At 45.1% G+C, this 27,416-nt stretch overlaps 1 protein-coding gene across 1 annotated transcript in view; it reads left to right on the forward strand.

Annotated features, from left to right (window-relative positions):
• The window catches only part of LOC144784018 (SCO-spondin-like), a 1,726,865-nt gene that overhangs the window by 1,326,631 nt on the left and 372,818 nt on the right, over positions 1 to 27,416 (forward strand). Inside the window, exons 99-100 of the mRNA XM_078662721.1 lie at positions 858 to 904; positions 13,395 to 13,568. Coding sequence (XP_078518847.1) covers positions 858 to 904; positions 13,395 to 13,568 — 221 coding nt within the window. The remainder of the gene's footprint in view (positions 1 to 857; positions 905 to 13,394; positions 13,569 to 27,416) is intronic.

A 27,416-nucleotide genomic window follows, 5' to 3' on the forward strand; every position in this document is an offset into this window, starting at 1 on the left:
TGTGGAGTTACATCCTTCCATTTTCGGTTTCTGTTCAACACCAAAGGCCAAAGCTTTATTTTGAATTATTTAATGAATTAGTGTTAGTACATGTAGTCCAGTAAATGTAATCACACCTTAAATAACATTGACTCTATACACATGTGTAAGTATGTATGTGATCATGAGATTTAATGTGTGCTTTTCTGTTTGGAATGTGTTCACAGTCACTGAAAATCAAACAGTGATATACCAAGCTTGCTGAAACCATGCTGCACTTAGCCGGTATCTACTTCAAGAGCAGTAACCTAAGGAGCAAACTCTGAGAGTGCCTCTGAGGCTCCTTCTGTCTAGATAATTATTTCATTGTGGTCACTGGGATATTGAACCTCTCCTAAAGTTTTCTTAAGTCAACATTAACCCAACATTAGGCCAGCATTACCATTAACTCAAAATGGCGCCTCTTTCCTTTCTATACCATGCTGGCTCCCCTGACTTTACACACAGACGTTTTAGGAGAGGCTCAATACCTCAGTGACCACAATTAAATATTTAACAATACAAAAAGCTCATATTGCGCCAAAAGACATTGCTCCTCAGATCCCATTTCAGAGATTCAGATTATGTGTAGCGTGGCTTCAGAGAGTCGTGTTCTTTATGCCACTTCAGAGTCTGGGGGGATAATGACCGTTCCCCCTCGTTCCCGAATCTGTGGAGCAAAGGGGAATAACCCACCCTGTCTCCCACGGTCCTTAGGCCCATGCCCTTATAGCAAAGAGCCATTTGCTAACCTTAACATACAATGCCTAGCACAGAGATGGTTGGTTAGTTGTGTGCATCACATGCCCAAGTGACATTTCTTTGAATTCATTTTGCAGCATCTGCACCCCGGAAGGGATCTACTGCCAAGACATTGACTGCAGAGGTAAGTGTTCCTCTTGTTCACCCCTCTGATGCTACACTAGCCTTCAGAATCCTCCACAAATATCACAGTCAGAGAAAAATGGTTAAGGCCTGTTTATGTTTGCCATCTGGCAGCGCTTTAAATTGCAGCTTTGTGCAAATTAGGGCATGGCATTGTTAATTAATCTAGTAGCCCCCAACTGAATTTGGATAACAATCAGAACCTTCAGAGTTCCCTGGGGCAAGTATGAGTTACTGGACCCAACAGTGGGGGTTGAGGCCTTTTACTCCTGATTGGAGGTGGGCGTAACTCGGGAAATTAAGTGTAGCATAATCACACAGGACTACCAGAGAATAAGTTTAAGTTTTATTATGCGAGAAGAGTTATTTTGCATTCATGCAACCATTCTTTTTATTCAATCTCTCATACACAACTGTGTGCCTACATCCCTGGGGCCGGCAACGTTGGTCAGTAATGGGTGTAAACACAGCTGTACGCCTACAACCCAGGGGCCAGCAGCATTGAGAGATCATTTTGCAGAACAAAAGAAGAAATCAAATAACTACAAAAGAAATCAATTCAATGTCTTTTACCACCCCCCTCCCTTCCGTCCCTCTTTTCCTCCGCACTGGCCCTGCGTTGATCCTAGCATATTACTTGGATTAGTATCCGAGTGCAAGGGTTACGAGTAAGTATATGGCAAGGGTGGACTGTAGTGACTTCCTCTCAGGGAGGAAGGAGGCGCAGGATTCGTAAGTATTGTGGGCAGGTGACTTCATGAAATTCAGTAGATAGTATCTGAATGAACGTAGAGCAAAGTTCCACGTATTTTGTTGTCTTTATGGTCTGCCACCAAGGACATTCGCTCCATGGCTAAGATTAGCCACAATCTCTGTAACCATGCCAACCGATCCAGAGCCTCTGGTGTGCCCCATCTAGCCAGGATTACTTGTCACGCAGCGAGTAACGCAAGAGCCATTTGTCTGCCCTTCAGGGAGTGCAAGGGGAATGTCAGAGAGTTTGGTAGGCCCAGGAGTGCATAAGCTGGGAATCACAGGATTTTCTCTCAAATGTTTATCTATGTTGTCAAGGACTGTCTCCCAGAAGCATTCTAATTTGGAGCAGTGCTAAAGTAGGTGAACCAGGGTACCTGTCTGACTGCACCCCGCCAGCATCTCTTGGATTGACTCTTTTCCAAGGAGTGCATTCAAGCCAGGGTAAGATACCAATAAGACAGCACTATGCAGACTCTGCGCCTGCCGTGTTGTGTGCAGTGTGTCGGGCTCTGTGGTGAATGTCTTCCCATTCTTTGTCGGACATAGCTCACCCTAGTACTTCTTCCTACTGCTTCTGCCCTTTTGCTCCTTTCACTTTTCCAAACCCCTGTCAACCACACATAAAGTTCTGATATAAGGTGTTTGTCGTCCTGCTTTTGCACCAGCCATTTCTCAAACCGAGGTAGCTTTCTCGAGGATGCCTCCTGGTGTGTTGGCCCCATGACCCAATGGCGAAGCTGCAAATACTGAAACTCATCTGTTGAAGGGAGATCGTAATCCTGTCTTAATTGATCAAATGGGATCAAGCCATCCGGGTCAGATAAAGACCCTATGCGTTTACGCCCTTGTTCTTGCCACCTGTCAAATATTGTTGAGTTTCGTCCTGGCAGAAATCAGGATTATTATTTCACACGAAAAGAAAGGGGAGAGGGTCAACAACTCATCTACCCCGAACCCCCTTCTACAATATATTCACACCAAGAGGGGTAGAGAGGAAACCAAAACTGAAAACGCATGCAGGGGCACAAAGAATGTTAGTAAAACTGCCCTCACTCACACACAAATCTGTGTGTGACATGCTTCATCATCGGGTCTGCTTACAAAACACCCTGACGTAGCCAAGCACAGGATGGAGCATGGGGGGGGGGTTAAACAAACAACATAAGCAATAATCATAAATGGGTGAGTACAAAGTGCTACCAACCCAGACTGGGAACAGTGATAGAAATAAGTGCAGTGAAAGATAAACCTAAAACTGGCTCGAGGGTAACCTATTGATTCACTTTATTCCAGGGTCCCACAGACTGGATTAAAAATTCAAGAAGGGTGGCCTTGTTTGAGAGAATATTAGGAGCTCACAACAACCCTCCTTAGACTGCCAAAGTCAACATGTTTTGACTGTAATTAGTGTGCCCACACTAACGGGTCACGCCGGTCCTCTTCAGGACTTTCAACAGTCCCAGTCAATCAAACCATGTTACCTTATTCTGGTTAATTACCAGGGTAAACAAATACAGCAATCCTGCCGTGTGGAGGCAATTCCCCTGACACGGGATACAAATACTGCAAAATAAAACACATTTATCCTTGGGTGTTAGAAAGATTCAAGTTAGTCACATCAAATCTCATTACAATTAACATCCCATGCCACAAGGACATACAAACATCTCCTGAGCAATATATGTATGTTCACCCCCCTCCTGCATGATAGTGGGGCGAGATTGAATACATCAATATAAGTCTTTAAGTCTCCAAGCTCCAATCTGGTACATATTGTTCATACCAGTTATTCATAATAGCCCTTGTCGCACAAACAAGATATACTCCACAAGCACATGTATCGGATTACTAATATCATCATTCATAGATAACTCCGTGGCCACTGCAAAGAAGGGCTGCTTTGCAGTGGCCACAGAGTTATATGTATATTGATTTTCTATCATTTATTTCACTTCCGTCACTTAGTGAATTGTTTTTGTATTGTTACTTTGTTTTTATGGTTTATGTCTGACAGCCCGTATCAATTGATTTAGTAAATATTTTTATGTGATAGATAGAAAATCAATGTAAAAATACAAATAAATTCATATATTTTTGGTAAATTATTGTAGGTGTGGTGTATCCTTGATGAACGAATACATTTGATGTGTATTGTTTTTTTGAAGGAATGTTAAGGTTCTAAAACAGCATTTCTCAGTGCTTACCCAACGGAACCAATTGTAGCTTGATCTGTGATGGGGGCCACCATAGGATGTCTCTCGAGGTTCTCCACTGGCCTCCTGATGAAGGGGGCCTGGGAGCCCCTGACTCTGAACTGTATTTCTTGGCAGCGAAACTCCACTGGGTCACTCGTGGCTTGACGGAGCGCACAAGGGAGAATTTAGCCCAGTGGTGATGACACATAACCAGGGAGCACTGCCAGCAAAGTTACTTGGCCCAGCAATGGTACTTCTCTGTCTGGGTGCATTGCTAGCGGTGGCCTTGAAATGCTGGTGGTGTTGTGTAGTGAGGGCTACAGGGACGTACCGTTATGCCCCGGCCCTACCATTGGTAGAGCTTACACACTGGAATCCTCTTTCCATTTTTCCAGTCCCACAAGTTTCTACCTGGACTGAGGCTGGACTTGTAAATGTAAAATGTAAATCCAGTATTTGTAAAGCGCACAGCTACGCGGAGGCATCCGGGCGCTGGGGGCCATCAGGAAGATTAAGCGAGCTATTGCCCAGAGTCACATGGTGCTGGGCTGACCTGCTGCCGGGGATTGAACCGTGAGCCCCAGCATCCGGTGTCAGTCTCCCTGGCCGCAGCGCTACACCTCTTCCTTGTGGTGGTTGGCGATTGCTACCAAGTGGCCTCCCTGATAACACTGGAGGAGATCATATCTCAATATGCCTTGCCCCCAGGCCAGTTCCTGACTTAAGAGGTGCTGACGTGCCCCTTTAGGAATTTGTGGGCCGGGGATTGTGAGGAGCCGGAGCTGCACACTGTGCTACAGTTGTTGAAGTCCATAGGTTTGGCGCAACATTTGGTGACTTGGTTCAACAGGCTCCTGACCAGGATGGTTCAGAAATCTTTGTTGGCCCTTACGCGCAGATGGGGAGCTGTGTTGGGACGTGACCTTATAGACTCAGGGTGTTACAGGGCACTGGTCTATCCAAAACAGACCTCCAAGTGCATGAGATTTCAATATATCCATTTTAGGTATGTCCCAATGACCTAGGTGATGACTCACAGCATTCAGGTCATCTACAGGGGTGAGCCACTGGGCTGCCCTAGATGTAGATTCCTGGATGCAGATTTCTGCCATATGACCTGGAGCATCCCCCGCCTTCGCTTGTTCTGGGATACAGTGATATGCACCTTGACTATCGCTCGGGGTCAGGCTCTCGCCTGCACCTCGGAGGTCTGTCTCTTGGGGTCGGTCTCTAGGGCTAAACCATGAAAGGTGGGCTTTAGGCTTTTGAATTTAGAATTGGCACTGGCCAGGAGGTGGATAGCGATGGACTGGAAATCTATGGTGGGACCAGTTGTTGGGATCTGGGTGAAGGATGTCACTACGTTGACTAGAGCGGAGGAGAGGTTTCTGCTCAGGGAGGACACTCGAAAGATGTAGAGACGTCTGAAAGCATAGCTGTGGACGGAGGTGTTAGAGACCTTGGAGCGCCAGAGAGTGATACCGAGGCAGGTTCAGATGACCCCTGAGTGGGGATTGCCCCTCCTTAACTGGTTTTGGATCTCCAAGATACTTGCCCCCTACCCTTCTGGATCACTGCTTACCATCTTTGAATCCTGGGGTCCCCTTCCAGCCCCAAGTGGACTACCTACCTACTCCCGCTTCGATGTCCTTTACTAATAATGACTGGTTTGCACCCTGAGACTTTCTGTTTTTTTAAGTATGCTTGTTTCCATGTTTCCCTTTTCCTTACTACTTACCAATTGTTCATTTGATAATGAGACATGATACAGAAAGTCACACCTATTAGGGCGTTGCTATGTTCAGATAGTGGGTCATACACTACGTGAGACCCCAACATAAGGTGGTGGAGGGGGATGATCTGCCATTAATGAAGTTTTCCTATGTTTTTCATGTGTTGCTTCCCCTGAATCTCCCCCTTTGTTCAATATGTGCTGTTTGTTCATTTACTGTATTATTTCTGAACTGCACCTGCTTTCATTGACTCACCTGCTGTATTTTATTTGTGACCTGTCTTGAATTTTGTATGTCGCTCATTATAAATGCTATTTAACATATGTTTAAAAAATACAAAAAACTTCAACTTGGTTATCAAGTTAGTTTTAATGCCACAATTCATTTGATACCTTGAAGTACCCATTTTAGTAGCCCCATTCAGAAGTTATCGGGACTTATATATCAACCTGTAGCTCAGTATTAGCCAATGGGGCTGCTGCGTTTTCCACAGTGAAAACTGCAATTTGGAAGTTTTACCTTTGTGACATATTAAAGTAAATTTCCCACTTAATAATATAATACTCCCTGCCTTAGGGTTTGATAAGCCTTCCGTAGGGGAGACTTACATATATTGTCAAGGAAGTGGGGGCTTTGCCATTGGTTTAAATGGAAAAGTCAAACGAGCAGTTTAAAACTGCTCTTCCAGGCTGCAGTGTTAGCCTGGGAGCCATTTTGTTCTTTGTCGCACTCAGGGTATCACAATCTGCGCTGCAACCCTGGGTGGACTCTCTAACTTACATGCCCTGGGTACCCTTGGTACCTTATACTAGGGACTTATAAGAAAATCAGCTTCTGCCAATTGGTTGTTGCCAATTTAACATACATTTTGCAAATGGTTAAAACATTGGCCCTGATGTTTGGTTAGCAGGCCTCGGTGCACTCTCAGAGTTAAAAAACAGCAGCATCAGTCCCAAAGTCTGGAAGTGATCATGCAAAAAGAAGCATTTCCTTACACAAGTGTAAATTGTTGAATACTATACAATTTCTATTTTGCTATTACAAAATTTCTCCACAGTACGTTTGCCTTTTGCCTAACCTCTTATTGTCGTTAGGATCCTCAGAGCGCAAACCATTGTCTGCTTGAGTTGTGGATTGTTTTTCATGGTCTCCAAAAGAAGGGCCGGTTCTTGTAACCTTCCATCATAAGCTGTATGAATATATACACTGAGCTTTTGTTTCCCTCTCGGCATGCTTATCGGCCACCACAGGTCCTACTGTGTGTATAACAGGGTATTACTCTCCCAGTGTTAGAGTCTCCGTGACTGTAGAATCCCTGGTTGCCTATTCCAATGTCAATATCTCCCCCTGTGTGTCAGTTAATTTCCAGTCTCAGCATCTGAATTTGCAGTGTCAGAGTCAGTAGACCTAAAACACAAATCTATTTGCACATGTGCATTTAGTTTACATAAGCGCAAAGCCCAATTTAGGTCTCTCCTAATAGTGCTCATGTACTGTTGCTGCGAGGGGTATTGAGTACAGTAAAGAGCTTTGAGCTCACAAATTACTTACAATCTGCTGGGTAGAATGACATTCTTTTAGCTGCCTCCAAATTGGCCGCCATCTGTCTCACATCACTTCCTTTTGTTTTTCCAGAGCATGGACTAAGTACTAAGGTCCTCATTTATGAGGTTTTACCATAGGGCAGCGCCGCACGCCTTCCTGCAGCGCTGCCGTACGGTTACAAGAAAAGGGCAGGAATTTGCTGTATCTATCAGATACAGCGCATTTCTGCTCTTTTTCCCAGTACCAGCACACAATGGGCTGCCTTGCGCCATGTTGCAAGGGTGACTGCGTTGCGGGGTTGATTATTTTTGTGCAGGCAGGGAAACCTTTCTGCACAAAAACAATCAGAAAAGGTTTTTTCCTCTTTCTATGTGTGCTGCAGAATGCAGCACACATAGCAAAAGGAAAAACAAGGATAAATAAAGGGGAGGCGTACGTTTTTGGCGCTGCCTCAGATTTACAGTTTCTCGTAAATCTGGAGCAGTGTCAAAAAGCCATGGATGTTGTTGGGAACGCCCCCACCAACACACATAGCAAGCTCCTTTAACCGAGAAAACTGCAGAACCATATTTACGAGGCAGCATTAAGCAAAAAAAGTGGCTTAGTGCTGCCATGTAAATATGGAGCAGGGTCCTGCGCCATGGAACATCACAAGAAGGACGTTCTGGTGGTGCAAGAAGCCTCATAAATAAAGCCTACATTATTTATTTTTGATTTGTGTTTTTCCTCTGATCGCACTGTGATTCACGCTCCTTTGTTTTAATTTTCTGTCCATCGATTCCACTCATCCTACACATTTGGGTAGTCTTTAACTTCCATCCTACAGGTTTGTTTGTTGTTGTCTTAATTTTTGGGGGAATTTGGCGTTTCCTTTTACAGCACCAATCGAATGGCAGGGTCTATTAAAGCAGTTAGAGTTTGTTTTACCGGTTGATGGTTCCTTTTATAGCATCAAACAAATGTCATTGAATATTAAAGCAGTCCGGGTGACTGCATGTTTGTAGGCTGTACCTCATCTCTGCACATACAAAGCATGTGTGTGTTTAAAGCATGCACTAGTCTGAAACTGGTCTCCCATAGTCTTTCTAGACAAGCAGTTTAGCCAAATATTTCAGGCCAGGCTGTCACTAAGCAACATAAACATTTTGGACCGGTGTAATTTTTCAAACAAAAAGTATGTGGCTTTTTAAAGTGCTTAAAACCTGTGTCCTCGGTCTCGTATGTATTCACCTCCTCTCTGAGCATACAAAGTATATGTCTGTTTAAAGCACTCCAGTGTTGTGCAGCACAGCACATTTGCAATTTCTTCTTAAAACCAGTGCCTAAGTCCTCGTTCTCATATGTATTCCATCAAAAACACTTTCAAATGCCCTATATTCATAATGCACTTTGGTGCGAGAGATGTAGTGTAATGGCCACAGCTCCACTCCACTCCAATCTACCCCTCTCCACTCCCATCTATCCCAATCTACCCCACTCCACTCCAATATACCCCAATCTACTCCACGCCACTCTACCCCACTCTACTATATTCTACCCCACTCCAATCTAACATAATCAACCCCACTCCTCTCCACTCCAGTCTACCTATATCTACCCCATTCCCCTCTACCCCAATCTACTCCTCTACACTCCAACTCAACTCCAATCCACCCCATTCTGCCCCATTACTCCCAACTCCACTCCAGTATTTCCCAATTTACTCTACTCTGATCTACCCCACCCCACTCTACTCTACCCCACTCCACTCAAATCTACCCCAATCAACTCCACTCCAATCAACCCCTATCTACCCCACTCCACTCTACACCAATCTATCCCACTCCACACCCATCTACCCCAACGTACTCCAATACACTCCACTTCACTCCAATCTACCCCACCCCACTCTAACCCAACCTACTCCATCCCAATCTACCCCACTCCATTCTATCCAATCTACCTCACTCCGCTGCCATATACCACACTCCACCTCAATCTATCCCACTCCACCCCTCTCTGCTCAATCTACCCCAGTGCACTCCTCTCTAATCTACCTCTATACACTCAACTCCAAACTACCCCAGTTCACTCCAATCCACTCCAACATACCCCACTTGGGACTTCACCACTCCATTCCACTCCAGTTTACTCCATTCCAATCCAATCTTCCTACCCCAATCTACCCCACTCTGCTTCACTCCAAATCCATCCCAATCTACCCCTCTACACTCCACTCAATTCTACCCCAAGCTAATCCACTTCAATCTACCCCACTACTCTTAATCCCAAACGACCCCAATCCACCTCACTTCACTCCAATTACCTCACTCCAATCCAATCTACCCCAGACTACTCCACTCCACTGTACCCGAAACGATTCCAAATCTACCACAGACTACCCCAAGCCACTCCAACGTACCCACTTCACCCTAATCAACCCAACTATAATCTACCCACTCCACTCTAATCTACCTCAATATACACCTCTCCACTCTAATCTACCCCAACCCAATCTACCCCACTCCAATTTACCCCACTCTACTCTCCCACTCCACTCCAGTCTACCCCATTCCAATCTACCACAATGTCCCAATCTACCACATTCCAGTGTACCCCAATCGACCCACTCCACTACACCCCAATCTACCCAATTCCAGTACACCCCATTATATCCCAATCCACTCCAATCTATCCCAATCTACCCTGCTCCATTCCACCCCACTCTCCCCACTCCAATCCACCTCAATTTACCCCATTCAAATCTAACCCACTGCACCTCAATCTCTTCCACTCCACCCTATCTACCCCACTCCAATTCAGTCTATCCCACTCCACTCAAATGTACCCCAGTCCACTTCGAGCCAATCTATCCCAATCTACCCTACTCCACTCCAGTCTACCTGAATCTACACCACTCCACTCTACCCCACTCCAATCCACTCCAGTCTACCCATATCGACACCAATCAACCCACCCTACCCCAATACACTCCACTCCAATCTACCCCACCCCACTCCGCCCCAACCTACCCCACTCCACTACAATATACCCCACTTCATTTTACCCTAGTCTACCCCCACTCTGCCCCAATCTACCCCAGTACACTCCTCCATCCTACCCCACTCCAGTCTACACGACTCCACTCAATTTGACCACATTCCACTACAATCCACCCCAATCTTCCCCAATGTACCCCACCCTACTCCACACGAAATCCACGCCAATATTCCCCACTCCACTCCACTCCAATTTACCCCAATTAACTCCACTACACTCACTTTCTAACTACCCCAATTAACCCCACTTCACCCCACTTACCCCACTCCACTTCAACCTACCCCAGTATGCCCCACTCCACACTCATCTACCCTGCTCCAATATCACAATATCCACTACCCTCGAATCTACCCCACTCCACTCCAATCTACCCCAGGAGAATCTATCAAAATGTATCCCAGTCTACCACACTCTAATGTACCCCAATCTACCCACTACACTACACCTCAGTGAACCCCAAGGCCCTACAACCCAATCTATCCCACTCCAATCTACTCCCCTTCACCCAATCTACCCCACTCCACCCCAGTCCACCCCACGACACTCCATTCTACCCTACTCCAATCCATTGTACCCCAAACTACCCCACTCCAATCTACACCACTGCACTCCATTCTACCTCACTCTACCTCAATATACTCCAATCTACCTCAGTCTACTCCACTCAAATCTACCCACTCCATTGCATTTCACTGCAACCCAATCCACCCCACTCCACTCCAATCTACCCACCCCACTCCAATCTACCTTAATCTACCCCACTCCACTCCACCCCACTCGACTCCAGTCTACTCTAACCCACCCTATTTAACTCAAATCATCTCCACTCTACCCCACTCCACTATAATCTACTCCAACCTACCCTACTCTATCACAATCTACCCCACTCCAATCTAACTCAGTCTCCCCCAATCTACCCGACTCCAGTCTGCCCAAGTCTACTCCACTCTATCACACTCTACCGCACTCCAATCTACCCCACTCCACTCTACCTCAACCTACCCCAGTCCACTCTACCCCATTCTACCCCAGGCCACTGTACCCCGATCTACCCCACTCCAATCTACGCCAATCTTGGCCACTCAAATCTACCCCAATCTATCCCACTCCTCCCCACGCCAACCTCCAACTGCACTCCACTCCACTCCACCCCACCTCACTCCGCAACAAATCACCCCACTCCACCCCACTGTACTCAAAGCCATGTCACTATTATCTATACTGAATAGCAGCCACACCGATGTACAACATGGCTAAAACACATTGCCAATAGCACGACCTATTGTCTTTACCAATGATTGTTACAAATATAAAATACTTTTTAAATTTCTCAAAAGTTGGTTTTACACTCAGAAGAGGACATCTAATCACTGGGGAAGTAAGTGCAATGCTCTGAGAGTTCATGTAAACCACAAATATACACCTGGATATTCATAAATTCCAATCGAACCCCTTCAGACTGGAAAAGGTCAGAAATGGAATTTACAAAAAAAATGTAGGAGTATGCCTGGAAACCTGCAATCGATGTAGCGTTCCCAGCGTACTTTTGGAAACTTTGCTAATCCTGAATATCGTAATATATGTCCCAGTCAATTTAGTTCCCTGTTGCCCATGAGTTTGTGTGCCCCATGTGTCAGTTTACTCCTTTATCCCGATGTATGTGTGTCCTAGTTGCAGTATATGCCCTGCCCCATTGTAGCTGCCCCCTACTCCACAGCAGTCTAAGCTTGAAAGATGTACTTATGTGTTTCCTGAGCCTCAATGTTTATATTCTATGTCTCAGGATCCATGTGTTTTCCAGGCCACGTCTGTCTAGCCTCTACACCAGTGTGAGCATATTCTCGGTCCCAGAGCCAGTGTAGTCTCTGTCCCAGCACTTCTGAATTCTCTCACCCAGTGTGCCAGTGCCCCTGTCCCAATTGTTGTGTTTCTCTACTCCAAGTATCTATGTGCAGTACTCCTCTCACTTGGTGCATGCCCCACTACCTCAGTGCACATGTGTACCGATGCACTTGTCTCTAGCTTCCTGTCCCAGTTATTGTAGTGGGTGTGTTTGTTTCAGGACAGTGATATATTAGTAGCTTCCCAAGCCTGGCCCTGTCCTAGGGATTGTGTATTCCCTCTCCTACTTTCCGTCTCGCTGAGTGATGAGATGAGTGCCTCTGTCCCAGAGTCACAATGTAAGTGCCCTTTATCCTTGATGTAGGAGTTCTCAGTCCCCCCCACACTGTAGTTTACTTGGGTATTTTCCACAGTGGTGTCCTGTGCCATTCTCATCATAAATGGCTGTTGCCTCATACATGCGTGACTGTGTACATGTCCTGGAGGCCATTGTCAGATTGTATTTTCAGTGTGTTTGTTCTAGAATACCTAGCCCCAGTGGTGTACATTTCTCTCCTCGGTGCACGTGTACATATTAGGAGGGTGTGTATCTTACCAATCGTCTGTACCATGGACTTCCTTTCCTAGCCTCAGCTTGTCTTGGTGAAGAGAGGGTGTTAGTGGAAGTTCCTGGCACCTGCTTGGGACTAAGCATTTCTAATCTTGTAAAACAGAAACAGAGGTGGTTTTGCTATTTTGCGGAAGTTGAGACTTTTGTAGGTGTGCTGCCCCCTCATACAATTACTATCTGGGACTAGAACTACCAGGAGTTCCGATAACCTTCTATTGAAACCACAACGATTTTCCAAGAAGAAAACATATAACCATAACTTCTCAGGAATGGCCCCCAGGATTTGGAACGCCTTGCCTCCTGACACAAGACGGAACCCCTCCACAAAATTTTTCAAAAAAGAAGTGTAAGCCATCTTTTTGGCCAAATTCACCTGAACTATTTTGTACTCGTGTATATATGTGTTTATTTATATTTGATACCATTTATGTATCTTTCTACCTCATAGTTTTTTACGCCTATGTCTACCACCTATATCTGCCTTGTAAAGCGCTCTGATACCCGAAAGGGTCTTATTCGCGCTATACAAAACACTCAAAATAAATAAATAAATAGGACCTTTGGTATATAGGTATAAAACATCTAGTCCTCAACATTTATGCTGAATATAGAATTCTCAGTGTAATACTTGTATTGAATCTATCTTCCCTTATTGTTAACGTGATTAGGAAACTCATGGAGTCTCACCAGGCCTGTTGTTTACTTGTGTGTTGATTGCTTTGTTCTTACTCTGTAAGAGACTGAAATGACTTCTCTCTTCATCTACCTCAGTGGATGGGGCTTGGACACCGTGGTCCCCCTGGTCAGACTGCCCGGTCACGTGTGGGGAAGGTGTTGTGGTGCGCACGAGAGCCTGTATCAACCCTCCTCCTCGCAACAATGGCTCCATCTGTGAGGGCCCAGACAAGGAAACACAGCGATGCCCTGCTTTGCCGCTTTGTCATGGTAAGACAATTCAAAAGAAACCAGTGCTGAACCAACACATTTATCCCTCACCTTATTGGTTACATGATCAAAGGCGAAAGTAATGAAGTAGAAAAATGTTCTTGTGATTCTAAATGTGCATGGCCACTGATATTACAGATCCGTTTCTGACACACAACAAACAAGTATTCTGGCGGTTTAGAACACCCACAGGGTTGGGCTGGCCTGTAGGACAATCTGGTAGTGCCCAAAGGCCTGATCTCCTAGACTACAGTGTGGCCTGTCTTTTTACTGTTTGTGGCCTGTTTTATGGTCTCGTGCTGGGTCGGATTGGGATCACAATACGGCCCGGGCACCAACAAAAAAGTGGCCCACATTCCCAGATCGCGCTTGTTCTTGAAACAGCAAATCTTATTGGGATCCTTTTTAGACACATGTTTGATAAATTATGTATTTTAAAGCTCAAAGAGGCAGAAACATCGGTGACAATTAGAAGCACTACATTTTGGCCAGGCGGGCAAGGTGAAATAAAATGGCCCGCAGGCCACAACTTCTGATCTGGCTATGCTTTTCCACCTGGCCGTTTTTTAACCAGCATTACCAGTTTTCACATGTCTTTGCCAATACAACAAGCATTTGCAATGCAATCGGTCTCACATTTGTGAAAGTTAGAGCTATTGGCGTTGTAAATGACAATGTATTTTTAAAAAAATGTTTGCAGTGGAGTGATTATTTAGAAAATAAGTGCATGCTATACCAAAAAAGGAACGTTCTGAAAAAAAGTGGTTGCCATAGGTTTCTAGCTTTTGGTAGTATTTGGGGTTGCGGGTGGTAATTAAAAGCTGCAATTTGCAACTGGTTTAACTCTCCTTAAACGAAATGGTAGAATATATTCCTGGATTGAAAGGAGATGAGCACATTATTGGGACAGGTATGATTTCCACAGTGTGAAACTGGAACATTGGTATGGGTAAGAAGTGCTCACACACGCACTTAATCCTTCCAAACAGCATCACCTCTCAGCATCAGGATTCGGGAACAAAATGCAACCAGTGGGAGCAGGCTGCTGCACTTTCCTTCATGCACCAGGGTTTTCCATGTTCCTTTTGTCCGTTTTAGCCTTGTTTGCTATGGTTTGGCACCAGAGTGAGGGAAATGAAGGAAGAGTGAAGGAAAAAATAAAGAAAAAGACATGGACAGGGAGGGGGGAGTGAGTAAGCCAGCGGAGATACTTTACTGAGCCAGAGAATAGGCCACTGTCACACTTTGGAACAAGAGCCCTGATGTAACATGACATTTAGTGCTGCATACGAGGAGATGCATACGCACCTGCTTGTTTAAATCTCTACTGCAACACTTACCAATGTGATAATGTCTCTATACATATGTACTCTTACAACACTTTCATTTATGAATCGGGGAGGGGGGTGGGGGTTTATCTGCAACACTGATCAATTTAAACAAGGTTATGAATGGCATAGTAGGTGTGAGCAGTGCACTTAAAGGATTGAAGCAAGTTTGATGGGTTGTTTCTGTGTCTTAAAAACACACAAGTTAAAGCTTTAAAAGCAGTGCATTGTAATAACCATACGTGTCCGATGAAGGGCAGTAAAGAGATAATTATCTGTATGACTTCATTGGGTATTTGTCCTTGAGTAGTGAGAAGACATGTGGGCCTAAGGCCTTAGTTTGCGCCACTGCAGAAAAACACATCCGATGAGAGTTAGATTGCCGCCCTTTACGAGGTGTTTTTTTTAAAGACTCCATATTTATGTTTTTTAGGCAGTTAATGTAGAAAGTATTGCAGTCTCAGTACTGCCACCAAATCTATGGGTGATATATAACACAAAATGAATTGAAGGTGTTTGCTTCTCAAGCATCCCTTTTAAAGTGCACTTCGGTAACCATTAACATTTTCATCACGAATAGTCTGACAAAAGTGCACTGCAGGGAGCGAGGTAGGGGGTGCCCCGCCAGATTACCAGGCACCCAGGTGTGACGCAGCCGTGCAGGCTGGATCCTGTGAGGTGTCACGCCTCCTTGTACTTGATAATCAGTCACTCCAAGTGCAGGATGGCAAGCGGACTGCAAACTCTCTGCACTTGATCGTGGACTACCTGTCATGGAGGTGCCTGTGGGAGCCAGGGGACGTGCGGCCACCAAGGACACGGTGAGGACATCCACCAGATTGGTAAGGGCACTGTGCCCGTAGTGCTGAGCCCTCCACCGGCCATGTCTGCAGCGGAAAGTGAATGTAAAAGAATCCGGCGGGGAGGTCACAAGGACTGCGCGTCTCAGAGCTACCGGAACTTGGTGGCTAGCAGCAGCCTTTATGCAGTAAAGTAACACTTTGCTGGGAATGTCAACACTCTACGTTATAACAAATATTTTAACATTTGACGGTGGTGAAGCTGTTAATATTTTATTGGACTGCGGTGATTTGCGAAAAGCTACATTAAGGTTTTTAGTTGTTTTGGGGTCCATAGCTGGAAATCACGGGCATTGCTGCAACATCCCTCACCTGCCTGAAACGCGCTCGTGACTCCTGGGCTTCCAACGCTGTGGTTTCGCCGCGCCGCAAAGCTACATCTCGCGGCCTGCAGCTGGAGACCACAGCTCCCAGGGAGCCTTGCGCACACCTCAGCCCACTTCCTGCTGCCTGACGCTGCGCGCCCGGAGGCGCTACAAAAACAGGACGCTCCCTCGGTGGAGCGGGGGTCCATAGCTGGAAATCACGGGCATTGCTGCAACATCCCTCACCTGCCTGAAACGCGCTCGTGACTCCTGGGCTTCCAACGCTGTGGTTTCGCCACGCCGCAAAGCTACATCTCGCGGCCTGCGGCTGGAGACCACAGCTCCCAGGGAGCCTTGCGCACACCTCAGCCCACTTCCTGCTGCCTGACGCTGCGCGCCCGGAGGCACTACAAAAACAGGACGCTCCCTCGGTGGAGCGGGGGTCCATAGCTGGAAATCACGGGCATTGCTGCAACATCCCTCACCTGCCTGAAACGCGCTCGTGACTCCTGGGCTTCCAACGCTGTGGTTTCGCCGCGCCACAAAGCTACATCTCGCGGCCTGCAGCTGGAGACCACAGCTCCCAGGGAGCCTTGCGCACACCTCAGCCCACTTCCTGCTGCCTGACGCTGTGCGCCCGGAGGCGCTACAAAAACAGGACGCTCCCTCGGTGGAGCGGGGGTCCATAGCTGGAAATCACAGGCATTGCTGCAACATCCCTCACCTGCCTGAAACGCGCTCGTGACTCCTGGGCTTCCAACGCTGTGGTTTCACCGCGCCACAAAGCTACATCTCGTGGCCTGTGGCTGGAGACCACAGCTCCCAGGGAGCCTTGCGCACACCTCAGCCACTTCCTGCTGCCTGACGCTGCGTGCCCGGAGGCACTACAAAAACAGGACGCTCCCTCCGCGTCGCGGGACGCGTGCGGGCGACGCCGGGCTGAGCCCGGGCAGAGGGCGGGCCGTCTGTGGCCGTCCGGGGACGTCCAGGGACGGGACGGGCAATACATCTTGGCTGCACGATAAGGTATTGTCGCTTAAGGCCTAATAAGCTGGGGTTGTGAAGCAGTAGACGACACAAATAGTGTCCCTAGCTAAAAGCCTATAAAGGAACTGATTACTACTACACCAAAGCTGAGTAAGGTGTCTAGCCCTGAAGAGGAACGAGAAACAAACGAAATACCATATAAATCTCATGGCTACAAGACCTAAAACTCGCTCCACTAAAAGCAAGGCAGACACTCCTCAGACTTCAAAAAAGCCAGGAACGCTGACTACTAATACGGCACCCCCTAAAAACACCCCAACGGCAATAGATTTAATGCTGCAAAAGGTGGCGGGCGAGATAGAAAGGACTGAAAGACGTATTTCTATGACTCTAACCACTGTGCCGCTCTCGCCCATGCCAATTGAGGACACTAACGGTACTCTGTCGTCTTTAAATGACACCCAAAATGATTCCATCGATGATGTTCCATGTGCTCAGATAATGATAGAAGATGAATCCCCGAGTATGGTTGGGACTTCCAAAAAATCTAACAAACAAAGCAGAAAAGGGGGGCGGAAGTACCCAAATATGCATAACTGGAAGAAACCCACTAGGAGCAAAAAAACAGTAAATAGGGGAGAAGAGGTTTATACAACAGAAAAGAGAGGTCGTTGTATACCGCCGGGATGGGTAAATGACATCATTTTAGATCTTCAAAAGCATCTGGAAATCTACATCATAAGCCAAATCAAACCGTTGACCAGTAAACTGGATAAAATGGCGCATGAAATATCGAAATTGGGCAAGGTCATGGAGGTGCAAATGGTCAATAAGGCAAACCCTGAAGTGGCTGTGCCGGCCCAACTAACTCGCTTGGCTAATAACAACTGCGTGAGTAATGAACAATGCAGCATCGCTGAGGTACATCCCGAACCAACGCCTACTTCCAATAAGGAGCACGAGGGCACAATGAAACATCCGGGGAACGGGGAACACACTAAAGGTCCGGGACAGGGAGACTTTGAACACCCGAATAGAGGACTATTGGCTAGCCCCAAACAGCTTAACCCGCAATCGGGCATTGACCAGTATGAGAGATACCAAGCCCACTTGCCTTATGTAAATCTACCGCCAGAAGCCAGTCCTTTTTCAGTTATATTCACGGGGGTTCCTGAACTTAGAATAGGTCAGAGAGAATCGCAACGGGAACTCAAAGGCAAGATTATCCAATGGCTAAATATCCATAGACCATTGCAGGGGGGCGAACGAGGGGAAATTCTAAATGTAAGAAGGGTAAGCTGGGTAGGGAGGAGGAGAAAAGATAGAGAAGGCAATTGTATCATCGTAAATTTCAAAAACATAAACCTAGTGCAATATATCCTAGAAAACCAAAATAGAAACACCACAAGCACAATTAGGACTATGCCTGTATGCTACTTTTACCCTAGAACACCAGATACATACCCCCCAAACCCCAAACAGGGTAACAGAGGCAGAATAGTAGATGACCACTGGGTTAGGTACAATGATCTTACGACCCAGAATTTTCAATACCAGCCACACCCTCAGTGGACCAATAGATTTAGCCCCTTACTAACCCTAGACAACAATGAATGACTAGCGGTATTAGATAAGACTGAACTGGTCAAGAGTAACAGGGCCCCAAATAAGGATTTGGGAGGAAGCAAGAATATTGAGGGCCAAGGAATGCTAGATATGGAACCTTCTATAGAAAGGGAGAAAGATTGCACCTCACTTATCGAGGTAGACTGTACCCCACCTAATGAAGCAGATTGCTCCCGCTCTAGGGATAGAGGTAGAAACGAGGAAAGGAACTGTCAAGTGAGCAAGAGCAAACCACTCCCCCAGGTCCCCACAGAAGAAGACAAGAAGGAGGGCAAGATAAATATTATATCCTGGAACGTAGCAGGGCTAGCTGCTAAGTTTGAAAATATAGAATGGAGGAAGGAAATTGAAGATTATCAGATACTGGCCTTTCAAGAGACTTGGGCATTGAACCCGGCACTGTACCAGCTAGAGGGTTACAAGTGCTTTGCTGTCCCAGCACAGGGAAGCAGATCAGGGAGAGCGAAAGGAGGTTTATCTGTCTATGTTCACTTATCCATTGAAGGGAAATGGGTAGTCCCATCATGGGTGTCACATACCCTGCAGTTAGTAACACTTCAAAGCAGAGGATTGAAATTAGAACTTTTTAACATCTACAATCCAGGGCCCTCACAAGGGGAGAACGCTGCTATATCAGAGCTAAGTAAAAGATTAAGTGAAAAGGCTGATCAGAGAAAAGAGGCGGGGACCCCAATAACACTCCTGATGGGTGATTTTAACTCCCACCTCTGCCCAAACCTTCCCACTATATCACCAGACTGGGATGAATGCCCATCACAAAAGGGGCCGCACTTTGAGCATACCCAGGAAGGTACAACCTTATCCACAATAATAGAGACCCATGCACTAGTCCACACTATGGATATGGCAGGACGGGAGAAGGGGGGCACTCTGGTCCCCACATTTATGGGGAGAGGGTGTTCATCTATAATTGACTATATATTTATATCAGCTTTTGCGACACCCCACATTACAAAGGTTATCACAAAGTGGAGTGCCTTTAGTGATCACAATCCACTAGTATTAGAACTAAGGTATACGGGTTGCAGGAAAAAGGTCAAAAGAATGGAGGGTAGGTTGCAACGGATAGCCCAGGGGAGACGTTTAAAATGGACAAAAATAAACCCCCAGGACTTTTATAAAGCTTTAGTCCAAAAAGGGGAGAAATACGTAGATCAATGCCTGAACCCCCAAATAGAAGCTACAGAGGTAGTAGCAGCGTTTGAAGCTTTAACAAATTTAGCAGATAAATGACTGGAAGTGAAAGATTCTGCCAAGCCTAAAGTGAACCATCCACGATGGTTTGACTCCACCTGCTCTAAGGCACTGAGGAACTTAAAAAAAGCCCTCAAATTTAAACCAAGGAACACGGCATTTGTAGCTAACTGTAGACAAAGTTACAAGGCTTGTGTAAGGGCAAGGAAAGCAGTATTGCAGGCACAAGTCTGGGCAGATTTAAGAGAGGCAGGGGAAAACAGGGATTATTCGGAATTCTGGAGAATTGTGAATAGACCTTGTTTCCACGACAATATAGCACCAACCATTGCGTCCACAATCCTCCCAGAACATTGGGTCACCCACTTTGAGGGCCTATATAACAACACTAACACGGGCACGCAGGAGGGAGAATGGGTGGGAGGTAGGAGTATAGAAGTAACCCTCACACTGGATGAGATAAGGACGGCGATTAAAAGGTCTCACCCCCAATAAAGCACCAGGGCCCGATGGGACACCACCAGACCTTTACAGAAGTAACCTAGATCTCTGGGCACCAATTTTAACAATGGCCCTCAATGCAGCCATTAGGTCAGGTCTACCACGTTCTTGGTCCACCGCTCTGATCGTGCCCATTTTCAAAAAGGGGAGCAGAGAAGATCCCAAATGTTATAGACCAATCTCTTTAATTGATGTCTCCGCGAAAATACTGGGACGGGTGATCCTAAATCGATTAATGAATTGGACAGAGGAACATGGCACCCTAGCGGAGACACAGTACGGCTTCAGAATGGGCAGATCCACCAGTGACCAGTGTTTGAATCTGTACCTCTTAACGGCTAAATATACGAAAGCAAGCAGTGGCACTATATACATGGGATTTATGGATTTGGCTGCTGCCTTTGACAATGTCAATAGAACTAAACTATGGGCTATGATGTATAAATTGGGAATTGAGAAGGAGCTCATAGAAATCTTAAAGGAGCTCCATTGGAAAACCACGGCTAGGGTGCGCTATAGCGCGGAGGGAGGGCGAACTGAACCATTCCCCTGCTCAAAGGGCGTAAGACAAGGATGCATCCTTGCACCTTTTCTCTTCTCATTATATATCAATGACTTAGAAAATAATCTTATTTCCCTTGCCTTGGACTGCCCGAGAGTAGGACCGCGTCAGATTCCAGTACTGTTATATGCTGACGACGCGGTCCTCCTAGCCCGAACACCGAACAGTTTACAACATCTGGTGAACGGGTTTGTGAAGTTTATGGCCGACCTGGATTTGTCTGTAAATCTAAAAAAATCATTTGTCATGATGGCTGGCAAGAAACCAACCAAGAAGCCTATTTTTAAAATTGGGACACACAAGTTGGAAACGGTGAACACCTTTCCTTATTTGGGTCTATTGTTGGATGGCGACATGCATTTTAAACCCCTTTTGGAGGATCATTGTTCCAAATTGGTCGCATCAAATGGAGCCATCCTAAGTTTTGCGCACAGACTGGGCCGATGGTGCCCTGAACAAATAATGACCCTGTACAAATCAGTTACAACGCCAAAGGCACTATATGGTGCAGAGGTGTGGGGATTCAGGGATGTGAAAAAGCTACAAATCGAAGAAGATAAGTTTCTTCGGAGAATTCTGAAAGCCCCCCCCTCCACTGCCGCCGAGATTGCCCATTCAGAACTGGGGATCCAATACATTACTGATCAAGTTAACATCAAGCCAATCATAGCCTGGATCAGAATATGGACTAACCCTGAGGCCGAATTAACAAGGGAAATTGTCAAAGACTGTCTGCAAAGGGATAATGCTATGCAAATCCCTTGGCTAAGATACGTTAAAAACACTTTGATAGATATTGATCAGTCCCACTTGTTCTTTGACGTGTCGCAAATCACTACCAATTGTAAATTTATTATTAAGAATTTGCTTCTAGAAAAATCTTATAGATCCAGAGCTAAAGCGGCAAAGGCTAAAACGACAGTAATGGCATATGATCTAGTAGCTAATGGGGTAGGCATGGAACCCTACTTGTTTTTGATGCATAATCAACATGCGAGATTTTTAATGCTGCGTTTTAGGCTCAATCTTTTACCCAATATTTTAGCTTATCCTTCTGGTTTTACCTTAACGATTGAGCAGAAGGGTGCCTGCGACAAGAGGCCTCCGCAGGACACCCTTCATTTTATATTTTTATGTCCATTTTACCAATTGCCGAGGCGTCGATTCTTGCTTAGCATCTTGAGGAAACAGAAACTACATCATGCGAAAGCAGCCCTCCTATTTCTACAGAAAGCAAGTGATGTCTACACTTTGTATGCCATTTCAAGTTTCCTAAAAGTAGCGGTTAGACTGAGAAATACAAGAAACTGATCTAACTGTGAATGCAAACTAATGCCCACCCTTGTCTCTCTGATTTACATGTTCCGCTGCTGGGGGTCAACTTGATCTAATTTTATGTAATTGTATTTTAAATACTACTGTAAAGTTCAGAAATAGAGTTTAATGATATTTTAGGTGTATTGTCAAAATGTATTGATATGATGTATTTTTATGATGATTTTTAATTGTCGAAATAAAAACTAACTGAACTGAACTAGTTGTTTTGCTGAGATACTATTAATGAAAAATGGAATTTGGTGAGACAAAGTACAAACATAAAGCCTTTCTGGTGTTTTACTGATGTCTACTGGTCGTTTTCTATCAAGACAGTTAAATAGAGGCAGTTGATCAAAAAAAAAAGTCCATAAGCAGAAGCAGGCAAGTCCTGGGTCTGATCTCCAGAGCCCACAAAGTGCATACACATATAAGTATATACTAAAGTATAAACAAGAGGTCTCGAATGCTTCACCTAAAAATGAGGAAAATCACCTAAAGCTGGTACTTTCTTTTCCGTTCGATATGCACTTTAAAGTTAAAACAGTAAATATGAGGTGAAAGCAGTTTAAAATGTGGTCACAGCTGCTTTAATGGTGTGTGACTGATTGTTAAAAGTAAACAAAGGAAGAAAAGCCATGTTATGAAGGAATACAGACTTTTGTATTATTGTATAAATAATCCGCTCTCATTATTATGTTGCAGCCTTTGCAGACTCTTAAAACATGAGTATACATGACGTTCTGTTTTTATCGTACATGTATTTACGTGGGGTGAACTAGGCCCAAGGGCAGAGATTCCATGAGCACCAGTTACATTACAGAAAATCAAATTCATTTTTATTTTAGGCCATGGGCAATTAAGACATTTGCCCAGAATCACAGGATGTTGAGCTGAAGCTGGGACTGTAACCTACTTACATAGTTCCTCATTCGGCAGCTCTGACCCTAACATTACATACTCTCGAATTTCCTATATGGGAAAGGTGCCTCAAAGCCTATGCACACAAACCCCCCACCACAGCCTGAAAGACACAGGAGCCAATGTGCTACCAACAGGCCCTCAGCTGGGCCAATTCACATACTATCTCCCTTTCCCAGCCAACTATAGCCTCAGGGCGCTAGCCTGGACAGGGTGCAGTGAAGAAAATCAGAGAGTTGCTGCTGCTCCACGGTAGCTGAGGAGATGATGGCCCAACGGCCACATCACCTGCCAACAAATTAGAGTTTTGCCCACAGAGGCATCTCTTTTTTTTACCTGTCTTGTGAAAAGCTTAAGTTAAGAATATTGGCTACCCTTCATTGAACTTACGTAAATGCAATAAGCAAACCAATCTAATTCCAGTTATCTAAAGCCTTCAAAATGACACAGACTAAGACATGGTGTTTGTTTGTGTGATCAATAATCGCATTGGCCAGCTTGTGGATGCATTAAGTCTGAATCAGTGGAGTGCTTTTTACAAGTATTGTTGTCAAGAGAGTACCTTAAAGTGAGGATGAGTAGCTGGCCTTCAGCAGAGAAATTCACTTATTTACTCCTTGATAACAATGTCAATTCAATAACTTCATTTCGGTCGACAGACCTTAAAAGTGCAAAATACATATACAGATAGCAATGTCTATTTTTCTGCTTAGTCCATTTGAACTATTTTATGAGAATGTCCCCTCCTGCCTCTTGCCTGGTATCATTCTGCGGTTAGAGGATGGCCAATGTTGGGGGATTAAATTAAAGAATGAATTGCTGAAGAGTCGGCCTTGGTGACAGGAAGGTATTACCACCCGTAGCACTTTAATGAAGTAAACAGAGTTTGGAGAAAACAAAGAGTGCTGATGCAATAGAATACATTCAAATATCAGAGTATTATAAGAGTGCAAGAGATGAATTTTCAGTTGAGGCAAAGCACCAGCAAAATCGTGTCATAATCTGGAGTAGGCGCAAAAAAAATCAAGAAGATAATTAGTCCAAGCACAAATAGTGAACCCACAGAGCCAGGTACTAGTAGAGGTTGTAGAGAAGGAAGTAGTAGAATAATCTATGAAAGGATTGAACCGCAGAGCAGCATTGTGGGCTGCAAGAAAAGTGAGAGATCAAATGTATTCTTCGTTCTAGAACTCTATTATTAACGCTTCAATCAATTTTACTCATTTCTCTTTGTCTCAAGTTAGTGTACCAAAACTACTCTACACATCATGCTTGTGGTCCTCGACATTTAGAAAATCTATTATTCTGTCATTATCTCAAGGCACCCAAGAGATCTCTTCATGCCTCGACTCACTGAAGGCTTTCCAGCTGTCTTAATTGACTCCATCAACCTCTCATTCCTTCAACTCACTTCAAACACTCCCTTTTACCTTAACCCACTCTATCGACCTCCACCTCTCTTTTGCCGTCAATGTTTACCCCCATGCCTTGAAGGTCTTCTTAGCCACTCCATTTGCTCTACATCATCCTACAAACTTCCATTGTCTGAAGTTATGTCACCCATCTTCCAATGAAATAACCCACTTAATGATCTCATTTCCCATAAATCATTCTACATATCTCCCACCCCTACCTTTCTAGTTTTGCGGCCTAACATTACGTTTTTGACTAGCCATCCCACCGACTCCTAGCGTTTATAGGAAAAATGATTGGTATATGGTATTCATTGGCCCTCATTCATTACAAAAAGACAGACATTGCAAAAGTCAAACCACATTTTATTGTTATTTCACAGATTGTACTTTGAACATAACATCTCTTACCATAACTATTCTGAATTTTATGACAGACCTATAATTCACAACCACTTGTCAGAAATACATTTTACATGTGTTTATGCAGAACCTTGTCAAAGGATTAACCACATGCATGCTGGTGACGGAACCGCTCCGTCACTAGCCACGGACGCGCTGTGCTGATGACGCAGCGGTTCCGTCACGGCCCGCTCGGCGCGGATTCCGCGCCTGCGCTGGACGTTCCATTGAGCGGGCGAGGCTGTGACGAAACCGCTCCGTCATAAGCACAGCGCACCCGAGGCTCGTGATGGAGCGGTTCCGTCACGAGCATGGGAGCGCCGCCCCACCCCGCTAGCGCTGCGGCGGAATTGCCGCCACAGCGAAGGGGTTAAAGCTCCAAAACCTGCAATCTATCCAAATAAACAAGGTTAATATATGATGAAGAACAATGTGAAGGTGATTTATTCCATGAAAAGAGGATCTGAAACATTCTTTTTAGGACACAGGTATAGAGGATTATGTGGCATAGATGGATTTCCAAGTTCTGGATTGCACCGTCACTTGCATCAGGAATATTAAAAATATTAGATTCCAGAAGCACTAGGAGAATTTAGACTCTGTTCATACTCAAGTGCTTAAGCCTTTTTTTTACGGTGATCATTAATTGGGTCAGAGCTGTTATTTTCCGGTACAGTCCGCTACTAGTCAACGCAACCCCTCCACTCTGCCAAAGTGCAGAGGCAATATCAAGATTTCCTAGCACACCATGATGCATGGCCTAGTGAAATTATATTTCACATTACTATCTTCTGGTCACAGTACTGCTCCCTGTTTATAGGTGGAAGGGCGAGATTTTGATCGATACCTTATCACTATTGATCTAAACCTCGATCTGGTCGACTGAACCTTTGTTGCCTGTCTTTGAGGAAGAAAGTGCATCTATTACCAAGCCTGTTCACCCAATAAAGGACTCCGCTCCCAAAGATCACAAACAACTTCTAGCTTTCAAAAGTTTATTGTAAGGATAGGATAAGCTGCAAATACAGGCATCTCAGAATGAGATTCACGAGATACACAGGTCCCACTACATACATGTGCTCTCTGAAAGCCCTCAGACGAGCAACGGAAATTACTAACACAAGTTCTAAGAATAATAAAGCTATCAGCATTGACGCATATTGAGATCTCTCCTTCATTTAAGTTGGAGGAAAAACGCACAGGTTAGGCTGTCCCTACCCTGCTCTAGATGGTATCCCTACTTAACCAAATCCCAATCCTATCAAAGGTGTCAGCAGTGAATGACCCCCAAGGGAAGTCACTCACTCTTAGTCTCTTGGTGAAAACCTATAGTTCTCCAGTCATGACCCCTCTCTGCCTACCCATCCGCTCTCTAAAGGGTCCTCAGGTATCTGCTCTAACTCCACCCAAGGGTGCTGTCCCTAATACAAAACAGTCAACAACATTTGAGACGCCCCTCGTGAGACGCCCCTCACGTGGTGTAGCTTCTGGCTTTTTCCATGCTGCTTTGTATTGGGCCTCATACGTTGGAGTTGACCTTGCTTCTCAGACTCTTCTCCGGCCCGCTGATACCCCTTAAACATTCCGGAACCCTCCTCCATGTCTGGGCCGTCTCCTGAACAAACCTCTATTCATATTATTTATAATTGGATTCCCCCTTTTCTCTTGCAGACAGACATCTGCAGCCAAGATCCCAACTCTCATAGACTTCCAAAAAGGTTCGCAACATTTCTTGGCCCAGACATGTACGTGTAAACCAACGTTAAAACATTTCAGGCCTACAGCATTTCTCATAATGATTATAGCATTCAACTTCTTCATTAATTAAAGCATGTTAATACTCTTATTCTATTATTCAGTAAACACATCTATAAATCATGGCCCATTAATGCAATGACCAAAACATTAGTACAATCTATGTCGTGAAAGGAAACACCTTCCCCTTCCCTTCTAGCTCTGGCCCTGAGGCCTACCACATTCTGCGTTTAACCACATGCCATCTTACATTTTAACAGCTACACGACATGGATTCAGGAATAATCACATCTAATAAAATCATATAATGTCACACATTTCTGTCTTAGTTCCACTTCTACTTAAATCTCTACATTAGCTATACATTCAGAATATAATTACAAATACTATTAGCACTCATGGCATTTCTCCTCATGATTTGTGCTTACTACGGGTAAGTGTGATGCACTCATACATTTAGGTCAGTTTGCGCTCTCTCAGTTCCCCCCTTTGATGACCTCTCGGGGTCATCACTAACATTTAAACTGCAGTTATTGCTAGCATAACTTGTCTCTGCGTTTCCAGAGCCCTCAGACTCCTGTACTGATTATCTTGTATGGCAGCCAATCTCTGCAGCTGCTCTCTTTGGGCCCTTTCTGACCTTTTTGCTCTGTACCATTT

This window comes from Lissotriton helveticus, chromosome 10, assembly GCF_964261635.1.
Source record: "Lissotriton helveticus chromosome 10, aLisHel1.1, whole genome shotgun sequence".
Lineage (NCBI taxonomy): Eukaryota > Metazoa > Chordata > Amphibia > Caudata > Salamandridae > Lissotriton > Lissotriton helveticus.